Genomic DNA, 27,744 nt, shown 5'->3' with positions numbered 1-27,744 from the left:
AAACTAGTTATGGAAATGGGAGAACACAGTCCTGAATTGCTCCAGAACAAACACATTTAATACCAGGGAAGTATACCACACTAGCTAATGTCACAATACTATAAAAGGAAGGGTATGTGCCACACTGGTGTATTTTTTTCCCAGGCCCTTCCCAGCCCTATCTCCAGGCTGTTGGAAGGCGAGTCAGGCTGGTTGAGGGGCTCTCTCCCTGCCCTCCAAACCGTTCCCGGCATTCCCACGTTGTCTTGCTTCCTCGCTACAGGGTTAGTTCAGTCCAGCTGGCAGAGTAAATTTTACACAGGTGCCAGAGCCCTACAGGAAGCAGCCTAGGTCAGAGGTCACACCCCACCAGGAGGGTGGGGTTTAGGAGTCAGGGGGTTGGGCTGAGCCTGGCCCCGCCCGCGAAGGGGTGGAGCGTCCCGCCGGCCCCGCCCCGCCGGCCAGGGGCTGCACGTGACCCGCGGCCCCGCCTCCCGCCGGCTCCGCAGCGCCAGCTCGGCAGGCGCGGGGCGTGAGTCTGGAGTGAGACCCGCCAGGCTCCAACTCCGCAGCGCCGGAGCGCGGCGGGCAGCAACTTTCTCCCCGGAGCGGCCGTGCCGGCGGGAGCGGAAGCCGGGAGGAGGAAGGCGGCGGCTGTGGCTCCCGCCGGCTCGGGCTGCCTAGCTAGCCGAGACTGCCGGCCCGCGTAGCCTCGTGCCCCCCGGGGAGCCCCGGGCCCCTGCCCTATGTCCCGCAAGGCGAGCGAGAATGTGGAGTACACGCTGCGGAGCCTGAGCAGCCTCATGGGCGAGCGGCGCAGGAAGCAGCAGGAGCCCGACGCGGCGAGCGCGGCCGGGGAGCGCAGCCTGCTGGCGGCCGCCGAGTCGAGCAGCAGCCTGCAGAGCGCGGGCGCGGGCGGCGGCGGCGTCGGGGACCTGGAGCGCGCGGCGCGGCGGCAGTTCCAGCAGGACGAGACCCCCGCCTTCGTGTACGTGGTGGCCGTCTTCTCCGCGCTCGGCGGCTTCCTGTTTGGCTATGACACCGGCGTGGTGTCGGGGGCCATGCTGCTGCTCAAGCGGCAGCTCAGCCTGGACGCGCTGTGGCAGGAGCTGCTCGTGTCCAGCACGGTGGGGGCGGCCGCCGTCTCGGCGCTGGCTGGCGGCGCCCTCAACGGCGTCTTCGGCCGCCGCGCCGCCATCCTCCTGGCCAGCGCGCTCTTCACCGCCGGCTCCGCCGTGCTGGCCGCCGCCAACAACAAGGAGACGCTGCTCGCCGGCCGCCTGGTCGTGGGGCTCGGCATCGGTGAGTGCGGGCTCCGCGAGGGGCGCCCGGACCTCGGGGTCGCCGCCCTGCGCGCCGGGGGTTGCGTTCCTTTTGCGCCTCCGGGGTCCCCGTCGGTTCTCGCCAGGTCCAGAGCATCCTCCACTTACCTGGTCTCCAGAGTCTGTCTGTTAGTCCAGCCTCAAAGGCTCACCTGGGAGGTGCGGGTGGGGGTGTCGCTGTCCCTGTCTCGAGCCCACGTGGAATCTTCAGTCGCCCACGGGCAAGTCAGTCCTCATGATTGTTGTCTCTAAGCACTTCCAGGAACCCAGCTGATGCAGCTCTCCCCTTGATCCAGCTTAACCTGATACCGCTTCTTGAGTTTAGGAGGGTCTCTCCTGCACTGTCCCACTTTGTTTCTCCACTGCTAGCCCTTTTCCTTTCCTAGAGTTCCCAGCCTGGCACCCATTCAGTTGCAAAGTCACAATAAGATAATTTTTAGAGTTCAGTTTTAGATAACTGTTGTGTGCTTCCCCTTTCCCTCTTTCCTTCTCTAGTCGTTTAGATGGCATCTCCTTTTGCTTCCGTGCTTTTGTATTGCCTCTCTCTCGACTTTTATCCTTTTCCCAAGTGAATTCCATTCTTCTCTATTTTTCTTAACTTTTTCCTTTAAATCCATATTCACCCATTCTCCTCTTTGTTCTGCCTCTCCTGCCTTCCAGTTAGGAACCAAATTATCTATTAAAGGTCATGTTCACTTCCTAAATTCATTTAGGAGCTACTCCCCTGTGGATAAATGCCCAGCAAGATAGATGTTTGCAATTTACTTCAAAAATGAAGGCGTTAAGGTTCCCCAGCATTTTTTTTTTTTCACCCGGGTTGCTGAGCAGGGGAGGTACAATTGGCAAGTTCTTGGCAGAGGAAAGCTATTTGGAATGTGCTCAGTATTATTAGAAAGCACTTTTGAGGGAAAGTGGGGGGTTGTGACTTAAATCTCACTAGTAATTTTTCTAAGACACACCGCTGATGCTTTTTTAATGTTTCATTTCATAATTCAGTTTTTTGTTTCCCTTAGGGTGCTGTTGAAGTATTTTCTTCTCTTTGGCTGGGGCTTGATGAAAGCACTTTAAACCCAGGGCTGCTGCTGATCTGTGCATTCACTACTTATTTGATGTGTGTGCTTTTTACCCTTTCTCTGTGGGTTCCAAAGGGAAGCAAACGTCATTTATTCAACTCCACATGTGGGAATCATGAGCCTGACACCCAGCTCACTGCCCTTTGTATCCAAGTCTGTCATTACTGACCTTCCTTTTGCTTGTTTATTGTGCTATTAATTCGTGAAACAAGACAAGGCTCTCAGTACAATGTTAAGCTGGCACATTAAAGTCCAATGTGACCAAAAAAATCCCACTGAAATGAAATCTTTGTATGGAAACTACCTGTGCCTTCAGAACCCTTCAACAAATAACCTGCTTTTAAAGTCACATGACCAGGATTCTTTTCTCAGCATTCTCTGCTTGGGACACCTAGATCTTTTTCTTCTTTCTGACATAGAGATAACATAATTTTAGGTAGCAAGATTTGTTCAGTAAACCTGAATCTTGTGATTTTTGAAATTGAGTAATGTTTTGCAGAGATCTTTAAAGGAAGTGTGGAACTATGGCAAGTATGGGATAAAAATTTGGGTATTATGTTTAGTCTTTTATTTGACATGAAAATTGAGACCTTGTAAGTTCCCCTTCCAGCTGCTGTGGGCAGAGCAGGGAGGGGAGTTTATACTGCAGAAAGCATAGCAAGGTGGGACTAAAGGGAGCTTGAGCTTGCTGAGCTCCAAAAGAGAGGCTTTTAGAAATGACCGATGAATTCAGAGAGGGTACGGTTTTTCCTGGCAGAGGGAAGCCAGAAGCTCATGCGCATGGGAATGGTATTTTGACACTTGAGGAATATTTTAACAGAAATGAGGAAAGGACCTTCTAAGTAAGAGAATCAGTCAAGAAAGGAAAGCATAGGGCATGCTTGGGGAACAAGGTGGATGCAATAAAGAGGTTGAAGCAGGAGATAAGATTGGAAATGTTGTCTTGCAGCTCATTCTTTGCTCTCTGGGCTGGTTGGCTGAACATCCAGTTTGAATGCTGGGAGTGATTCAGTCCTGATATGGCCCATCTCACTTTTGGAAGACACACCCTTGGGAATGAGAGTCTTTTGAGGCAAGGTACTGTAAAAGCCCTTGTCATTCACAAAATGAAGAATGTTTTAAGGTCATAAACAGGCTTTGAAATGGGTCACATTCAAAACCAAACACAAAAAACTTCACTCCAAATTAGAGTCTATGCAAAGCTTGTAACTGTACATGTAAAATCCTTAAAGCTCACAAAGATGACTAGCCTTCTAAAAGAGAAGTCATGAGAATTTTTTTTAGCTACAAGGAAATGGGTCCCTAACGTGAGCATTTTTGAGGAACACTAAAGCAGTTTTGCTTGTTTAGTACACTAAATCTGGGTTAATTTCTTGCTGTCTTTTTTTCCAGTGGTTAACTTTTATGTGTGGTCAGGGGTTTGTTGTTTTTGTCCTTGCGATATGTAGTAACTGTTGATGAGTAGCAAAATATGGCTTCTGATGCCTTTTTCAGCCAAGTTTGTTGTGATAGCTTCTTTCCTCCACAGATTTACCTGTGGTCAATATAAGGCCCATAGGGGCAGGGATTTTGGTTAATTTTGTTCACTGAGTATTCCTGGCACACAGGAGACACTTTTTGAATAAAGGAGTGAATAGTGAGCAGAAACACTAAAAGAATAATTCTGTTGCTAGTAGGCTTCCACTTTAAGTTCAGATTGTTCTTTTCAAAAAACAAAGGAGTGCATTATCAAAATATTTGAAAGGCCATCTAAGTGTTTTAGCTGTAATAGTTTAATGGAATCATTTATCTATTTAACAAATGCTAATTGAGCTTCCGTTAATGATTCTGTCAGATTTGGGGTAGGCAGTAATTAATAAAAAACCCACCCTGTATGTGTATTAATTCTATAATAGAGCAAAAGGCACATAAACAAGCAATTAAAGTAAAATGGAAGTTTGTGCAGGATACCAAAGGAAGCACATGGGCAACTTAGTAGTTTAGGGGAAATAAATTGAGCACAGAATTAAGGAAGGCTTTACAGAAACAGGGACATTTAAACTAGGGTTTGAAGGGTGAGTAGGGGTTCAGCACATGATGCTGACAAAGACAGGAAAGTGCTTATTTAGTGCTTTAGTATGTACTAGGCACAGTGGTAGTATTTTATATTGCATATATAGTATTATGAAATGTATATTATCTCATTTAATCGTCCTAACTTTGTGAAGCAAGTCTCCTCTTGCTGGATGCGGAAACAGTTGACAGCAGTTACATGGCAAGGTCATGGATAAACTCAGGATTAAAAAAACAAAACCTTGAGAGTTTTTTCTCTTTCTATTATCATGCTGGGCATTTAAGGTGAAGCTAACAGCAGGTGGCAAGGCACAGAAAAATCAAAGCAGTGTTTAAAGCATAGGTGAGTGGAGGGTGGTGATGGGAGGTGGTTATGAGGTCGGAATGTTTTGGGGAGAGGGTCAGGCTGAATAGGGTGTATTTGGCCCTGCCTGTACAGGGCCTTTGGAGGTTTTTAACTGTAAATGATGTAATCAGATTAAATATCCCTTGAATCTGATCTGATTTTCTTTAGTTTTTAAATTTTTTTCTTTCCTTTTCTCATTCTTTCTTTCTTTTCATTCTTTTCTTCTTCTTCTTCTTCTTTTTTTTTTGCTTTTCCCCTTCTTCTTTTCAGCCCTTTTACCTACTTCCCCAAACCTTCCTGCTTCTTTGAATTTTTTAGTGTTAGGAATTCTTTGCTGAGATGGCCAGTGCTGGGTGAGTAAAGCATAGCATGTGGCCATGAATTACTGACAGGGAAGAGACAGAAACCTTTGAAAAAGATGAAGATATCAGCAGTAGAGTGTAGGTGTTAACGTGTGTCAAGTGAGTCATATGGTGAAAGACAGAAACATCAGAAATCCAGGATATTTGTATTTATTTTGGTTTAAGAGTTCGGTTGCCTTGACTAGTTGTAACACACTTAGTTTATTGGCCGCCTGTTGTAAATAGGGCATTATTTTAGGTTTTTGTTTCACCAGAGGCTCCTTTGTTTCCTCTTGTTTGTTTTGATCTTATACTTCAGTCCTGAGACCAGACTTTCTTCGTTGTCTCCACTTGCTACTATTACCACCTGAACTTTTAAAAATTGAAGACCCAAATTTCAAATAGGACACAAAGTTTGCATCTGAGAGATTATTGTATTCTAATAGAGTTAATCTTATTTTGTATGTTCTTTACACATATAATACTGTGTTTAGCAGTATTGTTCTTATAATCAAGGTTTTAGGTATGCTTACTTAAAATAGGATTGAGGGAATGTGAGTTTGTTCAAATTTTCTTTTTCTTTTTTTTTATTATTTTCTGTGACCATGTATATTTCCCATGCATAACAAACCAGAAATTGTCTAGAAAAGGCAAATTACAAGAGCATAGTACTGTTACCACTATTAGCAATCAATGAAAAAGCATACAGATCAGCCCATCGTTTTGGCATTTACTGTTCATTATTAGTGGAGATTTAGTGCCTGCATAGGGCATATCAAGAATTCTGTATATTCTGTTATTCACCAATATTCAAAACCTTTACTGCAAATTGACATGTTAATTTATACAGCACTGGACTTGTTGAATTAATCTTAGATTTACATCAGTTTCTCCTCTGTCAGCCTCTGTTTCATTACTCCCTCTGCTGGAACACAATTTGTAGCTGCATAATTGGTATGTTATGGCTTGTTGAGTAATACTTTTAGAAACACCACATTTTTTTCAAATGGCACACGGAATTCTTATTCTTCAATGCAAAGCAAATGTAAAATCTTGTTTGATCAAAAAATCATGCAATATTGAGATTAATGTCCATAAAGTATTTCATTTAAGGTAAGCATAGTTAGCCAGAAGCAGCCAGATTTTCAAATAGTCAGTTAGCTAATAAATTTTTTTAGGGATGGGATAATCACATTTGTTTTTTTCTACCCCCCCCCCCCCCCAGATTTTCTCTTGTTTGGTTGTTTTTTTAAAGCAGGACTTCTGTATTGGATTTATGCTCTCGACTGGTATAAAACTGACATGTGAAATAAAGCCTCCTTGGACTTCTTGTGTTTCCTTATTTTACACATATTAACAGTTTTGTTCCCACCCCTCCCCTTTTCTATCTGGTGGCTTAGAGATTGACATTGCAGAATTATAGTGAGGATTATGATCTAATTATATTTGCTAGTGGTGTTGCAACACCCTCTTCAAGTGTCAGTAAGATGACGTAGGTCTGTTAACATGAGTTACATGAAATGGTTCACGTGACTTCTTTGAAAAACATTGCTCTTTTTTGTTCATTCATATTTCCCTCTTTTGTATTGTAAGCTTAAAGTAAGAACACAAAGTTAACAGACTTCACCCTAACATCTTTGGTTTGAATACCTCTAATGATGTAGAACCTGCTAATAGAACTCAAATAGCAAGCAGTCTTTGCCATCTTTACCCAAAATCATGAGCCTAATTTTCTTTTTCTCTCATCAAACTTGGTTCCTTTATACATCCTTCTTGTTTGCAACTTTCTTTCATTTCTTTACTTTTTTCCAGTGACCCCTCAGAGTCAATAAGTAGTAGCAATACTTTTATTCTAATAGTAGCTATTTCTAATTATAGCAAAACTTACATTGTCGGGGAAAATCTGTACTCACCAAAAATCCTCAAACTTTTTCCACATTTAAAATTTAATTTCCCTGGAGGTAGAGAAAAAAATAACCAAGTTGTACAGGTATTTCTAAATTCAGGTTGAGAGTACTGCATGCTTTCTATTTTGCCCTTTTGTTATAAGCCGCTGTTTGAAATGGTGTGGTCTGCAGTCAAAAACCACATGGCGGGAGCTTCAGTTCAGAGCAAGGCTGAGCAGTGTGACAGTGGGTCACCAGTGAGTGGTGGTAGAGGTACCAGTGTTCTTTATTTGATTTCAGCATCTCCCTGGCCTGTGCTGGAGGAGTCTAGGCAGTTACTCTTATGGCAGAATGTGGGTTGGCAGTTTGGCTGCCAACACCCTGGCCATGATGACACCTAAGATTTGTTGAGTGCTTACACTTCTAAATATTTTGTATATACTAATTTACATAGTCTTCATAATAACCCAGTGGGATAACTATTATCTGTAAGATGAGGGTATTTATTTTTTATAAATGATATAAAGAGATGGAGTAACTTTTTCATGGTCAAAAGCTACTGGGTGGAGCCAGAACTTGTACCGGAGAAAGAGATCTGGCTTCCCAGTCTGTCTGTGCTCAATCACTCTGTGATACTCCCTTTTCCTTGAAACTACTGTTATTGTTCTTCATCACAATATGTCTTGTGAACATTAATTTTTTTTTTAGTGTAGATTTTGTTTTTGTGGAAAAAAAACAATAGCTCATTAACTGCCATGTGAGTTGTATTTAACTCATGCTAGTTTTGAGCCTGGGGCCTCATGAAGCATATGTAACTCACATGTCTCTTTACCTTGGAAGCTGTGAGAACTGTTTTTCAAGTTGGATATAACTCAAGCATAGAAAATAATAAAAAATAATAAATTTTTTATTAAATTAGGATCTTTTTGTTTTTGAAATTTTATTCTATTTTCATAATAAAACACTGGGGCCCCAAGAAAAATTCTTTTTTTTTTCTGGTGTGTCAGTCAGTGTGTTAAATTTGCCATCTTACCATTTTCAGATGTGCAGTTCAGTATTAAGTACATTTGTATTGTTGTGCAACAGATCTCTAGAGCTTTTTCATCTTGCAAAGCTGAAACTGTATATCTATTAAACACTAATTTCCTATTCCCCTCCCCAGCCCTTAGCAATCGCCTTTCTACTTTGTTTTTATGATTTTGACTACTTGAGATAGTTTATTTAAGTGAAATAATGTCATATTGTCAAGCTTATTTCAATTGCATTTCATTCATGTTGTGATAGAATTTCCTTTTTAAAGGCTGCCTAATATTCCATTGTAAACCTATACTGTGTTTTCTTTATCCATTTATCTGTTGATGGACATTTGGGTTGCTTCTACCTCTTGGCTGTTGTGGATGATGCTGCGCTGAACACAGGAGTGCAAATATCTCTTGGAGATCCTGCTTTGGATTCTTTTGGCTATATACCAAAACTTTTGGTATATAACTTTTGGCTATATAACATTCACACTATCCAGGAAAATACAAGAGGTGCTATGTCACCATTGTTTCTTAAAGCTGAAGTGGGATTGCTGAACCATGTGGTAGTTTTATTTTTAATTTTTTGAGGAACCTCCATACTTGTTTTCCATACTGGTTGCAGCATTTTACATTGCTATTTACAGCGCACAGGGTGCCAATTTTTCTATTCTCACCAGCACTTGTTTTTTCTTTTCATAGTAGCCATCCTAATGGATGTGAGGTGATGTTTCATTGTGGTTTTGATTTACATTTTTCTTATGATTAGTGATTTTGAGCATTTTTTTTTTTTTTTTGGTTCTTGTTGACCATTTGTGTATCTTGTTTGGAAAATTGTCTTTTCAAGTTTTTTTCTATTTATTTGGGTTATTTTTGTTGTTGTTCATTTGTAGAAGTTCCTTATGTATTCTGAATATTAACTCCCTTTCAGATACATGATTTGCAAATATTTTCTTTCATTCCATATGTTGCATTTTCACTTTGTTGATTGTCTCCTTTGATGTGCAGTTTTTAAGTTTGCTGTCTCATTTGTCTATTTTTGCTTTTGTTGCCTTTGCTTTTGGTTTTATATCCAGGAAATCATTGCCAAAACCAATGTCTTAAAGCTTTTTTCTTAATTTTCTTCTTGGAGTTTCGTAGTTTTAGGTCTTGCATTTACGCCTTCCATCCATTTTGAGTTAATTTTTGTATAATTTAAGAGAACAACTTCATTCTTTTATATTTGGATATCCAGTCTTCCCATCACCACTTGTCAAAGAGATTATTCTTTACCATGAACATTACTTTTAAAACACAAACTTTAAATTTAAGTGTGTGATGAGTGTGATGAGTTTAAATGTGATGAGTTTTCAAGAACACACCCATAGCATATATCAAGGGGTGACAATGGGGAAAGGAAAACTGGTTAGAATGTTTATTTCTAAGGGCTTGTGAACAGGATGCCTATAATCAGGACTGCTGTACTACACAAGTGCAGGGGGGATCCCTTCTCACTGGTTCACGCTGTGGGGGGTAGGGGTGTGCATTCACATGGAATACAGTGAAAATGGGGCCTCCAGGAGTTGGACAATACAGGTACTGCCTGTGATACAGCAACTAAAATGTACTGTTTTTTCCCTTTAAGCTCATGGTGTTCTCTCTGCTTGGAATGTGCTTTTCCATAATATTCTCTCTACCCCCCCCCCCCATCTCATAGCCATTTACTGAGTAATGACTTTGTTGGGTGCTGGAGAGATAAAAATAGTCGCTCTTCATAAAAGGCCAAATTCTGGTAGGGGAAGACAAAACATGGGAGCACAGTAATATGTTGTTAATCCAAGGATAGAAGTATCTATAGGATGTTTACTCATCCTTCCCCATCCAGCTATGTCCTGAAAACTTTCTCTGTGGCCTCTGCTAAATGTTATTACTTTCTCTGAACCACACTCAGGGCATTTGACTACTTTATTCCCTGCAACATTATCTTTTTTAGCATTGTTCATTTCTCCTGATAGACCAGAAACTCATGGGCATTAGGTAATTAGGTATTAATAGTATTTATATCCTCCCATTGTCTTTAGTACCATACTGTTAACATATTAACTTTAAGCTCCTAAATTTATGACAAACTAAAGAATGCATGAAAGTAATACCCAACAGAATATTGCCGTAGTTGAAAACTGAAAACCTCAGACAGGTACTTAATTGCTGTGCTGTTAATTAAGAAACTAGAGTAACGTGGTAGTTAAGCTTGAGGCCTCTGAATCCACAATGCCTGGCCTTGCTCCATGGCTAGGCACTTACCAGCCGGGTGGCTGTGTCAGGTTACTAAATCTCTTGTGCTTCATTTTATTCACCTGTAGAAAGGGGAGAATACCTGCCTCTTACAGGGATTAAATGAGTCCACATTTGTAAAGTGCTTTTACGGTGCCTGGCAGTGTAAAGCATTACTATTAAACATTCACACTATCCAGGAAAATACAAGAGGTGCTATGTCACCATTGTTTCTTAAAGCTGAATAGTGCTCCATGGTATACATATACCACATTTTATTAATCTACTCATGTATTGATGGGCACCTGGGTTGTTTCTACACCTCTGCGATCGTGAACTGTGCTGCTATAAACATTCGAGTGCAGGTGTCCCATTTGTAGAGTGTCATTTGATCTTTTGGGTAGATGCCCAGTAGTGGAATTGCTGGGGCAAATGGTAGATCTACTTGTGGGCAATATACATAACCTTAACATTTGTACCCACATAATATGCTGAAATAAAAAAATAAATATTCACCCACAAGCTGTGTAACCTTTAGCAAATTACCACTGTGTGCCTCAGTTTTTGAGTCTCTAAAATGAACATTATAATAGCACTTAGAAAATAGGGTGGCTGTGGAAATTAAATGAGCTAATGCAGGTAAAAATGCCTGGCCATTAAAGAATGTTAGTTCTTGTTATTAGGTATAGCCATCTCCATTCTTGCTGTAATGCCTTTTTACATTCAAGGGAGATAAACTTGTTAGATTTTAATATTTATCCTAGCTAGTAACTGATGAGTAAAAACTTTATAAATTGAACAAACTGGAAAGACAGAATGAGTAATTTAAAAGTGGAGCAGTACTGCCAAATGTTCAGTAATGTATGTTATGTAAGATTTGGGTCTTAAGGAAGGTTATAAACACAGGTGGTCTGAGAGAAGGGCACTTTTCTGGTGGGGGAAACAGGAATTGATACATGTAAAGCATTGAGATGAGCAAGCATTTTGTCTTGGTGATATGGAAGGGTTGAATAAGAAAGTAGTAAAAGTGTGAGTCTATTTGTTAGACCATAATCTTGGTTAGTAGTAAGGGGCCAGTATTAGATCTGTCTTGTACTGTAATTATTTTATATCCCTGCTTATAGACAGAATAGTTGCATTCCAAGTAGAAAAGATATATCTGCTTTTTAAGAGCCAAAGAATGAATCATTTTTATAAAAAAACTTGAATGTAATAGCCTTGGAATAAAATGAATTTTAATAATGGAAGCATTCATATAAAACTCCATTGTCATATTTTTGGGCTTCGTTTATGACTTTATGTCAGGAACTCATTCCATACAGTGTAGAGATAAAACTGGAATCTAAAATTGTGTTCATGGTATTCATGGTGTTCATGGACTAAACATTAACCATTTAATATTTGATTATTCTCAAATCTACTACTTGTATATATTGACTGAAAATGAGTTGCAAACATATGTGTGAATTTAAAAGATTCTTGAAATATAGATATCATTATAAATTAATATTAGGGTAATATCTGATATAGTTATTGCTGTGTTTACTTAATTTTAATATTTACTATAAGGTCATAAAGAAAATGGCTTCTAGACCTTCTTTTCCCTCTCTTTTCTGATGGACAGGCATACAGTCAGTGTAATGTGACCATCTATGATTTTGTAGGTGATATAGCATGGGTGTCTGGACTATCTCAGAGGTCATTCAGCACCTACATCCTCTGGCCCACCTCGCAGTGAAGTTGGTAAGGCTGTAAAACATGCAAGAAACACACACAAAACCCAAACTGTTCACGTTGTTGTCATGCCTCTTGAGAGGTAATTTTTGGTAATTTTTATAAAATATTTTATGGTATTCACTTCTACCCTATTTCAGGGAGATAATTTAGGATTTTTAGAACTTTAATTCCTCTTTTCACTTATCAATTTGTTTTTTAATGATTTCTGGTGTTAGAATTCATCCAATACATTTTAGTCAAATACTGCAAAGAACATAGAATTCTAACTGTGCCATTTTTTCCCTGCAGTTCATTCTTTATCTGTGAAAATCTAGACTCTTCATTTCCCAGGCTATAATGCTTACTTAAAGGCAACTTAATAGAGGTATTGTAAAAGTAGACTCTAAAACAAAGCTCATTCTTTATGCCTGTAGGTGTGTGTTTCACTTGTATTCACTCATTAACCAAGAAGGTTAGCATTTTCCTTAGTTTAAGAATGAATTATGGATCTTAAAGTCAGCTGATTAAAAAAGAATGAATTAAAGGAAATGCAGAGAGATTAGGTAATTAGCACTGTTAGTGACTTACTGAGATTGAAATCTAGGTTTCTAATTGAGGACCAGTGTGTGCTTCATCTCTCTGTTACATAATCCAGTTCTTGACTGTGAAAGCTAAATAGTCACGATGATATTCTTAGATTAGTATTAGTATTTAATGTACTAGTAATTAAAATCCCAGTAAGATACTTTCTAGAATTTAACAAAATGATTGTAATGATATTGAGGGAACAGTAGTAAGAGAAAGGTAGATGTAATTACTCCAAATAAATAATATATGTAAAATACATGGTATCATATATATTATTAATATTAAAATCAGAAAAGGAATGGAACAGAATCAAAATTCTAATAATAGGTCCAACTATTTGTGGGAGTTTGATATTGAGCAAATAGATAAGACAACGGGGGAAAAAAGAATTGAGGAAATGAAATAAGAATATGAATAAAAATAATATAAATGAAATTTAGATCTCATATTCTCGTTAATATATTAGTTTTTAAGTCAACTTTGAAAAAATAGGAATGAGTGATTTTCTTATATCCATGACATCTTTTATTATATATAATTTTTGTATGTGTGACAGGGTCTTGTACCGTGTTTCCCCGAAAACAAGACCTACCCATAAAATAAACTCTAGCAGGATTTCTAAGCATTTGCACAATATAAGCCCTACCCCGAAAATAAGACCTAATGATGGGCGTAGCTACGCAGCGTATCTGCACAGCCCATGCATTTCCTCCAGGAGCCGTAAAGAAGATAAGCAGCCCTTCTCATCTGCCCCATCCTGACAGCTACTATTCCAGAGGTGACCGGAAAGGTGTGGGCAGCCCCACCAACATGGTCAGCTCCCCCTGTCAGGTCCTGGCCATCCTGTGCGTGCTGCAAGCTGAGGCTTTGAGGGGAAAATAACACATCTCCTGAAAATAAGCCCTAGGGTGTCTTCTTGAGGAAAAATAAATATAAGATCCTGTCTTATTTTCAGGGAACCATGGTATTATTGCCTGGGCAAGAGTGCAGTGGTGTCGTCATAGCCCATTGCAATCTCAAACTCCTGGGTTTAAGAGATCCTCCTGCCTCAGCTTCCTAAATAACTGGGATTTTTGTTTTATCTTTTGTAGAGATCAGGTCTGACTATGCTGCTCAGGTTGGTCTCTAACTCCTGGCCTCAAGTGATCCTCCAGGCACAGCCTTTCAGAGTGCGGGGATTATACTAGCTGGGCATGAGTTGCCACACCTGGCCAGATTATAATTTTTAAAACCTGCAGGCAGAGATTTTCAAAGCAAGGTGACGAATTGGAAAAATATTGTGGTAAATTTATTTACCTAAAAGAAAATATATTTATCCTCAAAGTATATTAAATAGACTATTTATGACAAGAGAAAGTATGGTGAGTATATAAACTCTGGGGAAAGTGTTAAGTGTTGTAGTGAAAATTAAGAGAACATCATACTTACTAAATTAGCAAGTTAGAGAAAACTCAGGGCTAGTTGTGCCCTAGGAAAATATGATGACATCGATTTTCTGGTTGTAAAATAAATTGGAATAATTTTCTGTAAAGAATATTCTAGAGAATAACCAGACATGTTTAATGTGCTTCATTCATTTATTCTTTTATTCATTCTTTCAACAAATTTATCTTGAATTACTGAAACAGATAATAAAGTAAATATTTGGAATATAGAGATTAATATGGTGAAGTCTATGCTCTTACAGTTCCTTGGTAAAAATGCTAATATTCTTTGATCTGGAAATTTCACTTGAGTGATTATAATACAAGGAATAAAGAAAAACTCATTTTGCACAAAGGTATTTATACATGTATAATATGTAATTTTATAAAACTAGGGAATTTCCAAGTGCCTAGTGATTGGGAAATGATTAGGCAGATCACAGTATGTGGTAGAACATAGCATTGCCATTAAACATGAACATGTGTGGACCTTAGAAAAATAAAAACCCATAAATAATAAGCCCAAAGAATGGAATCTAGTTGTAATTGCAAGTACCTAAAAAATTACACTCAGATATAGTTTGGAAGAAGGGATAAAGTTGTATATATAGTTTACATATGGCAAAAGGATATTTGAATTTTATTTTTTTACTCTTCCCTCTATATTCGTCATCATAACTTTACTTGGAATTCAGGTTTTTGTTTTAAAATGGACAGACACATAAAAATAACAAAAGACTCCAGCAATAGATTTTTTTCTAAATTATCCCTCTTATTCTATGACATGCTAACAAAAATGTTACAATCTAATCAAATGGAAGTGGTATGGGTTTATAGTTTTCCCTGAATTTTTAACTCACTGCATGAATTAGCAGAATCTCGTGATATATGAAGAACATTTCTTGGATCTCATTATGTTATGTGTCTTAGGACAGTATCTTGCTTACTTTGTCACTGAGAACAAGAGCGTCCATAAGCTCCCACCCCCACACTCCCTCTTCTTTTTAGGGTTTCCCCAGATGTCCCTGCCTGCACCTTGCACAGATGCTGTCTTCCTCCTGTTCCTCTGGATGAACTTCTGCCGTTTGCAAGATGCTGCTCAAGAAAACCAATCATTGAGTGTTCTTGAGGTGATTGACTTGCAAATCATCTAGTGTTCTTAAACACATTTTTGGTAAATTTTCCGGTTTCTGAAAACCAGAAATTATTTCTTCACTCTAGTTGTAATTGAGTTTAGATTAGATATTCAGAGATTAATAGACTTTCAGAACCAGTAGGTGCAAGCGCCATAGTACACATTTTACGATGTTTGGACTAACATTCATTTTGAGTTTTTTTTAATTTTATTTCTTTAAGAAAATATCTTTTTATCTCATAAAAACAAATACCAAAAAACCTCTTCTGGAGATTAGGCTCCCATCCCCTCCCTTTTTCCTCTTTTTCATCTCCCCTCCCTGGCCCCACCACACTTTGGTGTTTTGCTATTTCTGTCTTACACAAAATATGAAGAAAAGCATTTTTAGAAAGCTTTGCCATGGTTACTGATCTGTAACATACAATATACATAGTGTGCTTGCTGTGTCAATACAGCTTCAAGACAAGACCCCTATCTCTTCTACAGCTAGACTAACACTCCCAAATCCTACTCAGGTATCACTTCAGAGCTGTGACAGCTATGCAGGTAATATTTACCTTTCCTTGAAAGGTAGCCATAATCGATGATTGGCTTCAAAAAGGTAACAAAGTATTGTTAAAAATTGACGATTCTTCCCCCAGTGGAATGACTAGTCAGCTGCAATTTTTTCTAACTTGCCATTCCTCTTAATATATAGTGTTGAGGTCAGTCAGAAAGATAATTTTTAAAATAAAATGGTCAAATAAAGTTCAGTTAAGTGTCACCTTTTTCAATTTTGATACTGATGAAATGGTCAGGTCCTACCAAGCAATTCTTTTTTTTTGAGTAAGACCTGCCTACACTTTTGGGCTTATTATCTTTAACTGCTCCCCTTTTGAGCTTCATGTCCTAAGAGAAATATTATGCTGCTTACTCCTTTTAAAAGATTAAACATATTTTCAGGCCATTGGGGAAAAAAAAAGAATACCCTTGTCAAAGTCATTGTAAAAATTGAATGAGACAAACCGTATAAAGCTGTTGGAAGAGTGCCTTGCGCAATAGCAAGTACACAGCAAATGTTATCTGCCATTATTACATTTTTGTTTTAACATATCTATCGTATATCTTCCTCAGTGGAATAGTGAAAAAGGATATTTATACTAATTATAGTGTGAGTTGTTCATGAACATATAAATTACCCCGTTTTGAGCCCTAGGTGTCTGAGCGTCAATGATAGGGAAAATAATATCCACTTCATAGTTGTTTTATGAGTATTAAATACTGTTACATAAGGGTAACTGGTACACGTAAATCCCTACTAGTGTTGGCTTACTTTTCTCCCCTGTGAGGTAGGAATTCCTTTAGGAAAGAAACAATGTTTGGTTGGTTATTTATTTATTTATTTATTTATTTATTTATTTATTTATTTATTTATTTATTTTTATTCATCCCAGGGTCTATAACAGCTCCTGGCACATAGTCTTTAGTAGATGCTTGTAGAATATGTGAATGAGAGTATTGAGGAGGAGAATGAAGGAAGGATAAATATGTAGACATTTTCCTATTGGACGTAATTTTCTTCCAGGGCAAAAAGGTCATTTGAAAACCATGTGAATCTAAAAAACAACTCAGTTTTTTTTAAATTTAAAGGTTAAAGTATTCTATTTATTTCTAAAATATTATATAATTGTAAAATTATGACCACTTAAGGACTAAAGAATGGAAAAAGAACATGAAGATAGACTGGAAGAGAGAGAGAGAGAAAGGGCAAGAGATTAAGTACTATGGAAATGTTACTCTAAAACTCAAGTTACACTCTTGAGCGTAGCTTCAGAGTCTTAGCACCAATTATCAGGGGGCTTTAGGAAAGCAAATTAGATGGTTAACCTTTACTTTAAAAAATCATTTATTGTTTGCCTTTAAGTCTTTGATGAATCCTTTCTGAGTGGAAGTGCAGCCAAAGGTGGAAGTGAGGGGCGTGGAAGGTTGGGAGGATGCATGCGTGCTTGTGTCTTCAGTAACCTGAGCAAACACCCTGGTATTGATTAAATCAATCTGAGCTCTGGATTCATTTTTTTCCACCTCCACCATCAGAGTTACCAAGCTATTGGGAGGGAAGGTGCTGCATTTCTGGAGTTGGTTGTGATGTCCTATTTCAGAAGTTAATTATGCCTCTTGGGATGAGGTAGGGAAAATGTACATCCTGGGACTGACTTTGGCAACTGCATTAGAGAAGACTTGCTTGACTGATGTCCTTCAATCTGGAGATTTCTCCAGAAAAGTACAGCATTGTTAGGTCAGATGAACAAACCAAGGTCTGTTCTTGGCTTTAGCGGCAACACATAATCACATTACCCATCAGTTGGATCCTGGCACCTATGAATGACCAATTCTTGTTACTGGTTTTTCTGCTTGTGAACAAGAGACTGCAGTGCTTCTCTTGTTTCTTCTCTTAGTTTGTAACTGATTCACTTGTAAGACTTCATTGTCTGGAATACCTTCTGCTTTTGACGTAATAAGAAGCAGCATTTGGCGTCTTTAGCCAATGGGGGAAATTATTTCTAATCCATAGAGAAGAAACAGAATAGACACGTAGCTTCTTGTGTGATGGTTTGTCTTATTTCTCAGTTCAGGTTTAGCTCTGCCATGTTCTTGACAGCAGGTTAAGAAAACAAATGGTGCTAAAGGGAAAGACCACATTTTCTTTTGTCATGGCAACAAGTGTTTATTTTTATCAGATACAATGAAAAGTATGCAAATTACCCTGTTTTTCAGAAAGGTGATATCAGGTGAGGACTAGGGGCATTAAAAACATCACCCTCCCAGGCTACCTGCATTTTGCCACAATGCACCTGTGATTGGTGCCCGACCAGGGTCTCTCAGTGCCTTTACTTTGACAGTTTCCCAGCTGTTACCTTGCTTAGAAGGCAGCAGGGAGTGGTGGAAGGAATATGGGATATGAAATTGGAAATTCTGCATCTTGCTTTTGCCTTTTACTTACATGTGTGATTTTGGATAAGTCACTTAATGACTCTGAACTTGCTTTGTCTTCTGTAAAGAGAGTTTTATTAACACTCTCCTAGACATGGGCCTCGGCAAAGAGTTTATGAAGAAGTCCCCGAAGGCAATCAACAGCAGCAACAAAAATAAATGGGACATGATCAAACTATAAAGCTGCAGAGCCAAAGAAATAGTCATGAAAGTAAACAGACAACCTACAGAATGGGAGAAAATTTTTGCATCCTACGTATCTGATAACTTGGCTGATAACTAGAATATACTTAGAACTCACAAAAATCAGCAAGAAAAAAATCAAATAACCCTATTAAAAAGTGGGCAAAGGACTTGAACAGAAACTTTTCTAAAGAAGACAGAAGAGTGGCCAACAAACATGAAAAAATGCTCAACATCTCTAATCATCAGGGAAATGCAAATCAAAACCACAATGAGATATCACTTAACTCCAATGAGAATGGCCTTTATCAAAAAGTCCCCAAACAATAAATGCTGGCATGGATGCAGAGAGAGAGGAACACTCCTACACAGCTGGTGGAAGTGCAAACTAGTTCAACCTCTGTGGAAAGCAATATGGAGATACCTTAAAACGATACAAGTGGATTTACCATTTGATCCAGCAATCCCATTACTGGGCATCTACCCAAAAGATCCAATGACACTCTACAAAAAAGACACCTGCACTCGAATGTTTATGGCAGCACAATTCATAATTGCAAGGCTGTGGAAACAGCCCAAGTGCCCATCAATCCAAGAATGGATTAATAAAATGTGGTATATGTATACCATGGAGTACTATTCCGCTCTAAGAAACAACGGTGATATAGCACATATTATATTTTCCTGGTTAGAGCTGGAACCCATACTACGAGTGAAGTATCCCAAGAATGGAAAAACAAGCACCACATATACTCACCAGCAACCTGGTATTAACTGAGCAGCACCTAAGTGGACACATAGGTACTACAGTAATAGGGTATTGGGCAGGTGGGAGGGGGCGGGTATATACATACATAATGAGTGAGATGTGCACCATCTGGGGGATGGTCATGCTGGAAACTCAGACTTGTGGGGGGAGGGGAGGAAAGGGCATTTATTGAAACCTTAAAATTTGTACCTCCATAATATGCCGAAATAAAAAAAAAGAGTTTTATTAGATTGTAGGTAAAACTTCTTCTAACATAGGCATTTAGATGACTAGATAAGAGGAAAGGAAAAGGGATATTGTCATGATCTGCTACCTGCTCAGGCCTCTTCTTCAATGTAAAGTGGACACTGAGTGGAAAAAAACACGTTTTTTCCTATTCTCTCACAACAATCAACAAAGAAGACTTCTTTGACCAAATGTGGGGATTTTTCCTCACCAACAAACAAGCAGTCAGTTCTGCAGTGGACACCAGTGGGTCCTCGAATTCAGTTCCAATACCGTCTACCTAGAGATGGCATCAGTCCACAGGATGAGGGCTCGGTCCCCAAAACTGCATCCTCCTTCATGTGCCAGTTGCAAGTCTGGGCCTCTGGAACTTCTGACTGACCAGCTTCAGGTTGGGGTTCCCAGACACTCTGTTGGGGTTTGATTGCTTTTCTAGAGTGGCTCATAGAACTCCGGGAAACACTTAGGCTTATAGGTTTATTACAAAGGATATTTTAAAGCAGCAGTCTCCAATCTTTTTGGCACTAGGGACCTGTTTCATGGAAGATAATTTTTCCACAGATCCGGAGATGGTAGGGGATAGTTTCAGGAAGATTCAAGTGCCATTATTGTGCACTTTATTTCTATTATTATTACATTGTAATATATAATGAAATAATTATACAACTCACCATAATACTGAATCAGTGGGAGCCCTGAGCTTGTTTTCTTGCAACTAGATGGTCCCATCTAGGGGTGATGGGAGATGGTGACACCTGAAGTGTGTTGCTTACGTCCAGTCTACTCTGTAATCTTGTTTTGGTTGCTGTCACTGCAGAAAACCCCACTTTACAAAGATAGGATATTGGAAATGGATGCAGGCTTTTCAGTGCGTTTGTGGCAGTCTCAGGATACTCTTCCTTGACTTTAATCCTGAACATATGGAGATTTGAAGTTGTCTCAGACATACTTTTAAGGCCACTGTTATTTGCAATCTCAAGCAGTTGATCCTCTTCTAGCACAAAGTTGATTCACCTGGCTTATTTACAGATGGGTTGTGGATCCATTCTTTCACAGTTCAGGGGTCTTTTGTGGTTGGGAAGTAATGCTCAAACCCTTTTGAAAGCTGAGATAGGTGATCATGCACCAGCTGGGAGAAAGAAGGCCCTGGCTCAGTCTCTTTCAAAATCTCTGCTAGTGTTTGAAACATGTCAAAAATACCAATGTTCACTCATGGCCCCTATGATTCCAGTTTGGCTTTGAATGTAGCCACTTTATTTGCTGACTTGAACATACTTGTGATTCTTCCCTGAAGTGACAGATTGAGTTTGTTGAGCAGGTTGAATATGTCACACATGTAAGCAAGTTTTGTGACCCATTCTGTGTCACTGAAATGTGCTGCCAGTGGTGACTGTTTTTAGGAAATCTCTGGAGTGTTTCTCATAACTCAGAAACTCTGGCCAGTAATCTGCCTTTAGAAAGTCACCTCACTTCTGTGTAAAAGAGAAGCCATGTGTGCTCCACCTCAGATCAACAGGCATTAGCTTCTCATAAGGAGTGTGCAACCTAGATCCCTTGCATGTGCAGTTTACAGTAGGGTTTGTACTTGTATGAGAATCTAATGCTGTGCCTGATGGACAGGAGGTGGAGCTCAGGCAGTGATGCAGGTGATGGGGAGTGGCTGTAAATACAGATGAAGCTTTGCTTGGTCTCTTGCTGCTCACCGCTGGCTGTGTGGCCTGGTTCCTAACAGGTTGTGGACTGGTACTGGTCTGCGACCCGGGGATTGGGGACCACCGTTTTAAAGGATACAAATAGCCAGTTGAAGAGATACATAGGGTGAGGTCTGGAAGGGTCTTGAGCACAGGAGCCTCAATCTCTGTAGAGTTGGGCTAAACTACTCTCCTGGCATGTGGATGGGTTCTTGTTCACCTTCCTGTAAGCCTCCACATGTTCAACCATCAGGAAGCTCTCTGAGCCCAGTCCTGTAGGGCTTTTATGGAGGCTTCATTACATGGGCATGATTGATTAAACCATTGGCTATTGGTGGTCAACTTAACCTTCGGCTTCTCTCCCCTCCTGGGAGGTTGGGAGTGGGGCTGAAAGTTCCAACCCTTTAATCCTGCCTTGATCTGATGACCAGCCCCATCCTGAAGCTATCTAGGAGATCCCAGCTATCAGTCAACTCATTATCCTATAAAAGGACATCATTTTGAAGATTCTAAAGGTTTTATAAGTTATATGCCAGGAAACAGGGTCAAAGATCAAATATATATTTCACAATATTACAGACACAGAAAACAGGGTATCAGGCCTTAAGAGGAGAGGTCAATCCAAATCTCATACAATTACAAACTGCTAAATAGATAACATAAATGAATTCATTTTAAAAGCAAAGCTGTAAGCTCAGTACTGCCCTATAGTTTATGTTTTTACATTTACCTAACTACAACATTTTAACTTCTAACAGAATGCTGTTTCCCTCCATTGAGATTTGGTGCTCGGTTCTAAGACAGCTCCTCATTCTGATTGCCCCGACTTAGGTTGAATTTTGTTATTTGAACCAGCCCAGTGAGCAAGCTTACTTTGCTGGCTATTTGTATGTTTCTTGTTATTTAAGGCATCTTGCTGAAGCTGAAGAGTACACTCTTTTGAAAGAGTGCTTTTTAATGGAAAACTGTTGCATTGAAAAGTGGCTTTGTGTTTTCATAGACCACACAATTCAAAGCCAACTGACACAGTTTCAAAATAGCTATTGGAGGGTAGGATACACAGGTAAGTACTTGAGAGCCTGGTGCTAGTCGTTTGAAGTATTTGTAAGAAGAAAGCACAGCGTGAACCAGGTCTGGAGTTTTCTATTTGATCATTTTTACAATATCTTGGAATAGATTTACGGTTTTGCTGTTTCCTTGCCAGATGTGCACTTCATCTTTAAGTTGATGGTTTCAAATCTAGCAGTTAAAGAGCATTTGGTCCAGTATCCAATATTCTGAGCACTTACTGTTACTAATATTGTTGGGTTGTCTTTTACTGCCTCCCAAATCCATATTTTATATCTGTACTGCGTATAGCAAAGGTAAATAATTGCATTTTATTATGTAATGCATGATATCTGGTGCTGGTTAAAAGGGAGTAAGTCTTCCACAGCCTGTCAGTCCACTGATTACAGCCACAAACTCTGAAAATAATGTAAAATGTAACCGAGGACTCTGAAAAGTGAATGATAGTAGGTGGATTGGGTAGGGAAGTCAAAATTTTAAGATGGAGTGGTATGGTATGGCAGTGAATTTACTGTTTGTATTACATTTTCTTCCCTAATCTGTCTTTTACCTTTGGGGGAGAGTGGTTTAGGCCCAGGACTGCTCAGTGAACACTGACAGCAAAAAAACTCTAAGAGAAAGTCCCTCCTTCTAGTCAGAAGACTGAGAAAAGGGACCCCTGTGAGCCAGAAAGTACAGAAGAAATCCTCTCCTTCTCCTTTTTGACTTTTTCTTTCCTGGCCCTGTCGTAAGCCAGCCCAGTTAAAAACCCTGCACTGTTGGCTTCGTGGCAGCAGCGGCAGTGGTGGAGCAGCACCTAAGGTGCCGAGATACAGCCCCTATTTCTCCTGGAGGAGCCAGGAAAGGGGCACTGGGGTCTAGACAGTGTCTGGACACCATTGGTTTTTTCCTCTCTAGTTTCTCTTCTGTGCCCCAAGGGCAGTCCCAATTATGTGGAACTGCATGACTGTATAGGGGATTAAAGTTCTAAGACAAACCCTTGTCCTGGATAGCAGATTTGGAAAAGAAGAACCCTGAAGGCCAAGAGGGTAAAACGGAAATCTTGGAGAGGAGAGAGCTGAAAAAGGGGATCCCCTGTTTCTGTGTATAAACAGACACAAGTCTAAGCTCCACATGCACAGATTAGGCCCAAAAGGGCACAGAAAAGATTTTGAGACCAGAACTATGATATAAACTGTGTACGTTTCAGATTCTCTCCTGAATAACCTAGGCTCTTGAAAACTGACATTGAACTATCTCTTACAGAAGGCGGCAGGGCAGAACTTGTGTTCTGAACCTAACTAGGTTGATTGACTGCTAAGATAAAAAACAATCAACATTTCCTAAAGGGTTTTAACAGGACCCTGAGACTAACAACATGATGTTCAATATGTTCAGAATATAATCCAAAGGTAATGTGACATACAAAGAACCAAGGAAACCTGACCAGTTCTCAAGGGAGAAAATGACAGATGCTAACCACAAGATGAACCAGAGGATGGATTTATCAGACAAAAGCTTTAAAGCAGCTTTTATAACCATGATAAGTGAACACTCTTGAATGCAAAGATAGAAGTTCTCAGAAAAATAGCATCAAATGGAAATTTTAGAACTGAAAAATACAATATCTAAAAATAAAAGCTTATTAGAAGAGTTCAAATAGCAGAAGGGAGATGACAAAGTCATCGAACTTAAGATAGGTCAATAGAAATCACTCAAATTGTAGAAATAGAAAAAACGAAAATAATTAAACCTTAGGTACATGTGGGACAGTATTAGAGGGCCTAACATTTGTGTCATCAGAATATTACTCAAAGATTGAAGAAATTTATAGCCAAGTAGACATGCCATGCAAGAAATGTAAAAAGTCCTTTAGAAGGAAAATGATATAGGTCAGAAATTCAGATCTACCTAAAGAAAGGATGATCATTGGAGAAGGAATAAATGAAAGGAAAATAATACTTTTTTTATTCATAATTGATCCTAAAGGTAAGAATTCAAGGTAATAATAGCAATAATATATTCAATCATGTATGCTTGTGTATATGCTTGTGTCTATATGTACACTTATGTATATGTGAAATGAATGACAGCAATGATATAAGGGATGGAAGGGAGGAATTAGGATTATCTTGTTGTTATAAGGTACTTGTACTTCCCATGAAATGTTATAGTGACATTTGAAAGTGGGCTTATCTTAGTTGTAAATGTACATTGCAAACTCCGGGGAAAACACTAAAAAGAAAGTATAACTGATATACTAAGAAATGAGAGAAAATGGAATCATATAAAATGTTCAGTTGAAAGCACAGAAGCTAGAAAAAGAGTGGAGAACAAAAACAGGAACAAAGAACAAGGGCAAGAAATAGAAAACAATAATAAATATGATAGACGTTAATCTATCAGTAATCACTTTGAATGTCAGAAGTGTAAATACACCAATTAAAAGCAAAGATCGTGAGGGTGGATCAGAAAACAAGACCCAGCTATATTGCTGTCTGCAAGAAACTCGGATTTAAAAACATATAAGTTAAAGTGAGGTGCATGGAAAGCTACTTTGCACTTAAAATACCCTCCTTATCTGAGCTTGTGATGAGACTGTTCTTGCATCTGTTGACTGTAGCTTATTTGCTTGTCTTCCACTATTTTCTAGCATTTGTACCTGTCTTCCTTAGCAGGTGGCATTATATCTTAGTGTAGTAGTTATCATTCGGGTGTTACATGCTGAAGACTCTGGTTTTGCTCTGTAGGAGATCCAAAATAAACCAAGTGCTAGGAAAAAAAAGACATGTACGTTAAAAGGATGGGAAAGATATACATGCTAGCAGTCAAAGAGGGATTAACTAGATTAATTTCAAACACAGCCAATTTTAGAGCAAGTGAAGTTATCAGGGATAAAGAAAAGGACATTCCATAATGGTAAAGGCGTCATTTCTCCAAGAACACATAACAATCCTTAATCTGTATGTGCCTGTCAACAAAGGGTCCAAATACAACTGTGAGTAGAAAAAGATGAAGACATTATTATAGTTGGAGACTTTAACACTCCTCTGTCAGAAATGGACAGATCTAGCAGGTAGAAAATCAGTAAAGACATTGTTGAACTCAACAGCACCATAGGTCAACTGGATATAATTGACATCTATGGACTATCTCATCTAACGACAAAATATACATTCTTCCCAAGTTCAGATGTAATATTCACAGAGATAGAACACATTTTGAGCCATAATACATACCTTAACAAATTTAAAAGAAATTATATTATATCTGCCCTCAGACCACAATGGAATTAAAGTAGAAATCAGTACTGGAAAAATAGCTGGATAATCCCCATATACTTGAGGATTAAACAGCACACTTCTAAATAATACATGAGTGAAAGAAGAAATATCAAAAAGAAATAAAAAATTGAACTAAATGAAAATGCACAATATATTAAAATTTGTGGGATGCAGTGAAAGCAATACTTAGAAATTTATAGTATTAAATGTATGTATTAGAAAAGAAGAAAGTTCTAGAATTAGTCTTGTAGGATTTCCCCTTAGGAAACTAGAAAAAGAAAAGGGAATTAAGTCCAAAGTAAGCAAGCAGAAGAGAAATAGTAAAAATCGGAGAAGTCCGTTTCCAAAATTGGAAACAGGAAATCAATAGATAAAATCAATAAAGCCCAAAGCTAGTTTTTTAAAAAGGTAAATAATAGACCTTTAGCCAGGATAAAAAAAAAAGAGGACAGAAATTATTAATATCAGATATGAAGATATGAATGCACTACAGAGCCCATAGTCATTTAAAAGGTAATAAAGGAATACTGTGAAAAACTCTGCCCCCAATTTTGATAACCTAGATGAGATGTACCAGTTCCTTGGAAGATACAATGTATCAGAATTCACCCTAGAAGAAATAGACAATGTGAATAGCCCTATATTTATTAAAGAAATTTAATAAATAACCTTCCCAAAGAGTACCAGGCTCAGATGGGTTCATAGGTGAATTCTGCCAAATATTTAAGGGATAAACTATATCAGTTGTTTATGGTCTCTTTCAGAAGATGGAAGCAGAGAGAATACTTTGTAACTCATTTTATGAAGCCAGAATTACCTTAACACCAAAAGCAGACAAAGACCTTACCAGAAAAAAGTATAGACCCTTATTTCTCAGGAATGTAGATGCAAAAATCATCAACAAAATATTGTAAAATTAAATTTAACAATATACAAAAAAACTTACACATCATAACCAAGTGGGATTTATCACATGTATGCAAGGCTGGTTCAACTTTTGAAAATCAATATTATTCATCACACCAACAAACTAAAAAAGAAAAATCACATGAATGTATTAATAGATACAGGAAAAAACACTTGACAAAATCCAGCACCAGTTCATGATAAAAGCTCAGTAAACTAGGAGAGCGGAACTTCTGAACTCTAAAGAAAATCTGCAAGAAATTTATAGCTAACATCATGCTTAATTGTGAGAAACTGGAAGCTTTCTCACTAAGATCAGTAATAAAGCAAGGATGTTCTCTCTTACCACTCGTTTTCAACATCTGTAAGTACTGGCTACTGAAAGTCCTAGCTAATAAGACTAGAGAGGAAACACAAGGTATGCTAATAGGGAAGGAAGAAGTAAAACTGTCTTTGTTTTCAAATGCCATGTCTATGTAGAAAATCTGAAAGAATCAACAAAAACTCTGTGAACTGGTAAGTAATTATAGCAAGGTTGCAGGATACAAGTTCAGTATATAAAAGTCACTTGCCTTCCTATATATCAGCCATAAATAAGCAGAATTTGAAATTAGAAACAGAACGTCATTGTTGGTCAAAGGATACAAAATTTCATTTACACAGGAATAAATTCAAGGGATCTGTTGTACAACATGGTGGCTGTAGTTAGTAACAATGCAATATATATTTGAAAATCTCTAAAAGAGTAGATTTTAAGTCTTCTAACCACAAAAAAGCAGAGTCATGCACCACATAATGACATTTTAGTCAACAACAACTGCATGTATAATGGTGGAGCTGAAAAATTCCTGTCACCTAGTGACGTCTTAGGTGTCCTAATACAGTAGCACCACACATTACATGTTTGTGGTGATGCTGGTGTAAACAAACCCATGGTACTGCCAGGTATGTAGAAGTACAGCACACACAATTATATACAGTATATAATACTTGGTAATAAATGACTGTATTACTGGTTTGTGTGTTATTATTTTAGAGTGTGTTCCTTCTACTTAAGAAAAAAAATGAACTAAAAAACAATCTCAGGCAGGTGCTTCAGGGGGTCTTCCAGAAGAAGGGATTGTTATAGGAGATGACAGCTCTATGCATGTTATTGCCCCTGAAGACCTTCCAGTGGGACAGGATGTGGAGGTGGAAGACAGCAATATTGATGATCCTGATCCTGTGTAGGCCTAGGCTAATGTGTGAGTTTGTATCTTAGTTTTCAACCAAACAGTTTAAAAAGTTAAAAGTTTTAAATTAAAAGCCTGTAGAAGAAGGATATAAAGAAAGTACTTTTGTACAGCTGTACAAGATGTTTGTGTTTTAAGCTAGGTGTTATTACAAGAGTCAAAGAGTTAAAACATTTATAAAGTAAAAAACTTATAGCTAGCTAAGGTTAATGTATTTTTGAAGAAAGAAAACTTTTTTTATAGATTTAGTATAACCTAAGTGTACACTGTTTCTAAAGTCTACAGTAGTGTACAGAAATGTCC

At 38.7% G+C, this 27,744-nt stretch overlaps 1 protein-coding gene across 1 annotated transcript in view; it reads left to right on the top strand.

Annotated features, from left to right (window-relative positions):
- The first annotated feature begins 481 nt into the window (after positions 1-481).
- SLC2A13 (solute carrier family 2 member 13) overlaps positions 482-27,744 on the top strand; it is a 343,690-nt gene continuing 316,427 nt past the window's right edge. The window contains exon 1 of the mRNA XM_012788702.2: positions 482-1,281. Within this exon, the coding sequence (XP_012644156.2) occupies positions 726-1,281 (556 nt within the window). The 5' untranslated portion in view covers positions 482-725. The remainder of the gene's footprint in view (positions 1,282-27,744) is intronic.

The sequence above is a fragment of the Microcebus murinus genome, chromosome 10 (assembly GCF_040939455.1).
Source record: "Microcebus murinus isolate Inina chromosome 10, M.murinus_Inina_mat1.0, whole genome shotgun sequence".
Classification (NCBI taxonomy): domain Eukaryota; kingdom Metazoa; phylum Chordata; class Mammalia; order Primates; family Cheirogaleidae; genus Microcebus; species Microcebus murinus.
The sequence above is the reverse complement of the archived record's forward strand: the minus strand, read 5'-3'. Positions and strand labels throughout refer to the sequence as shown.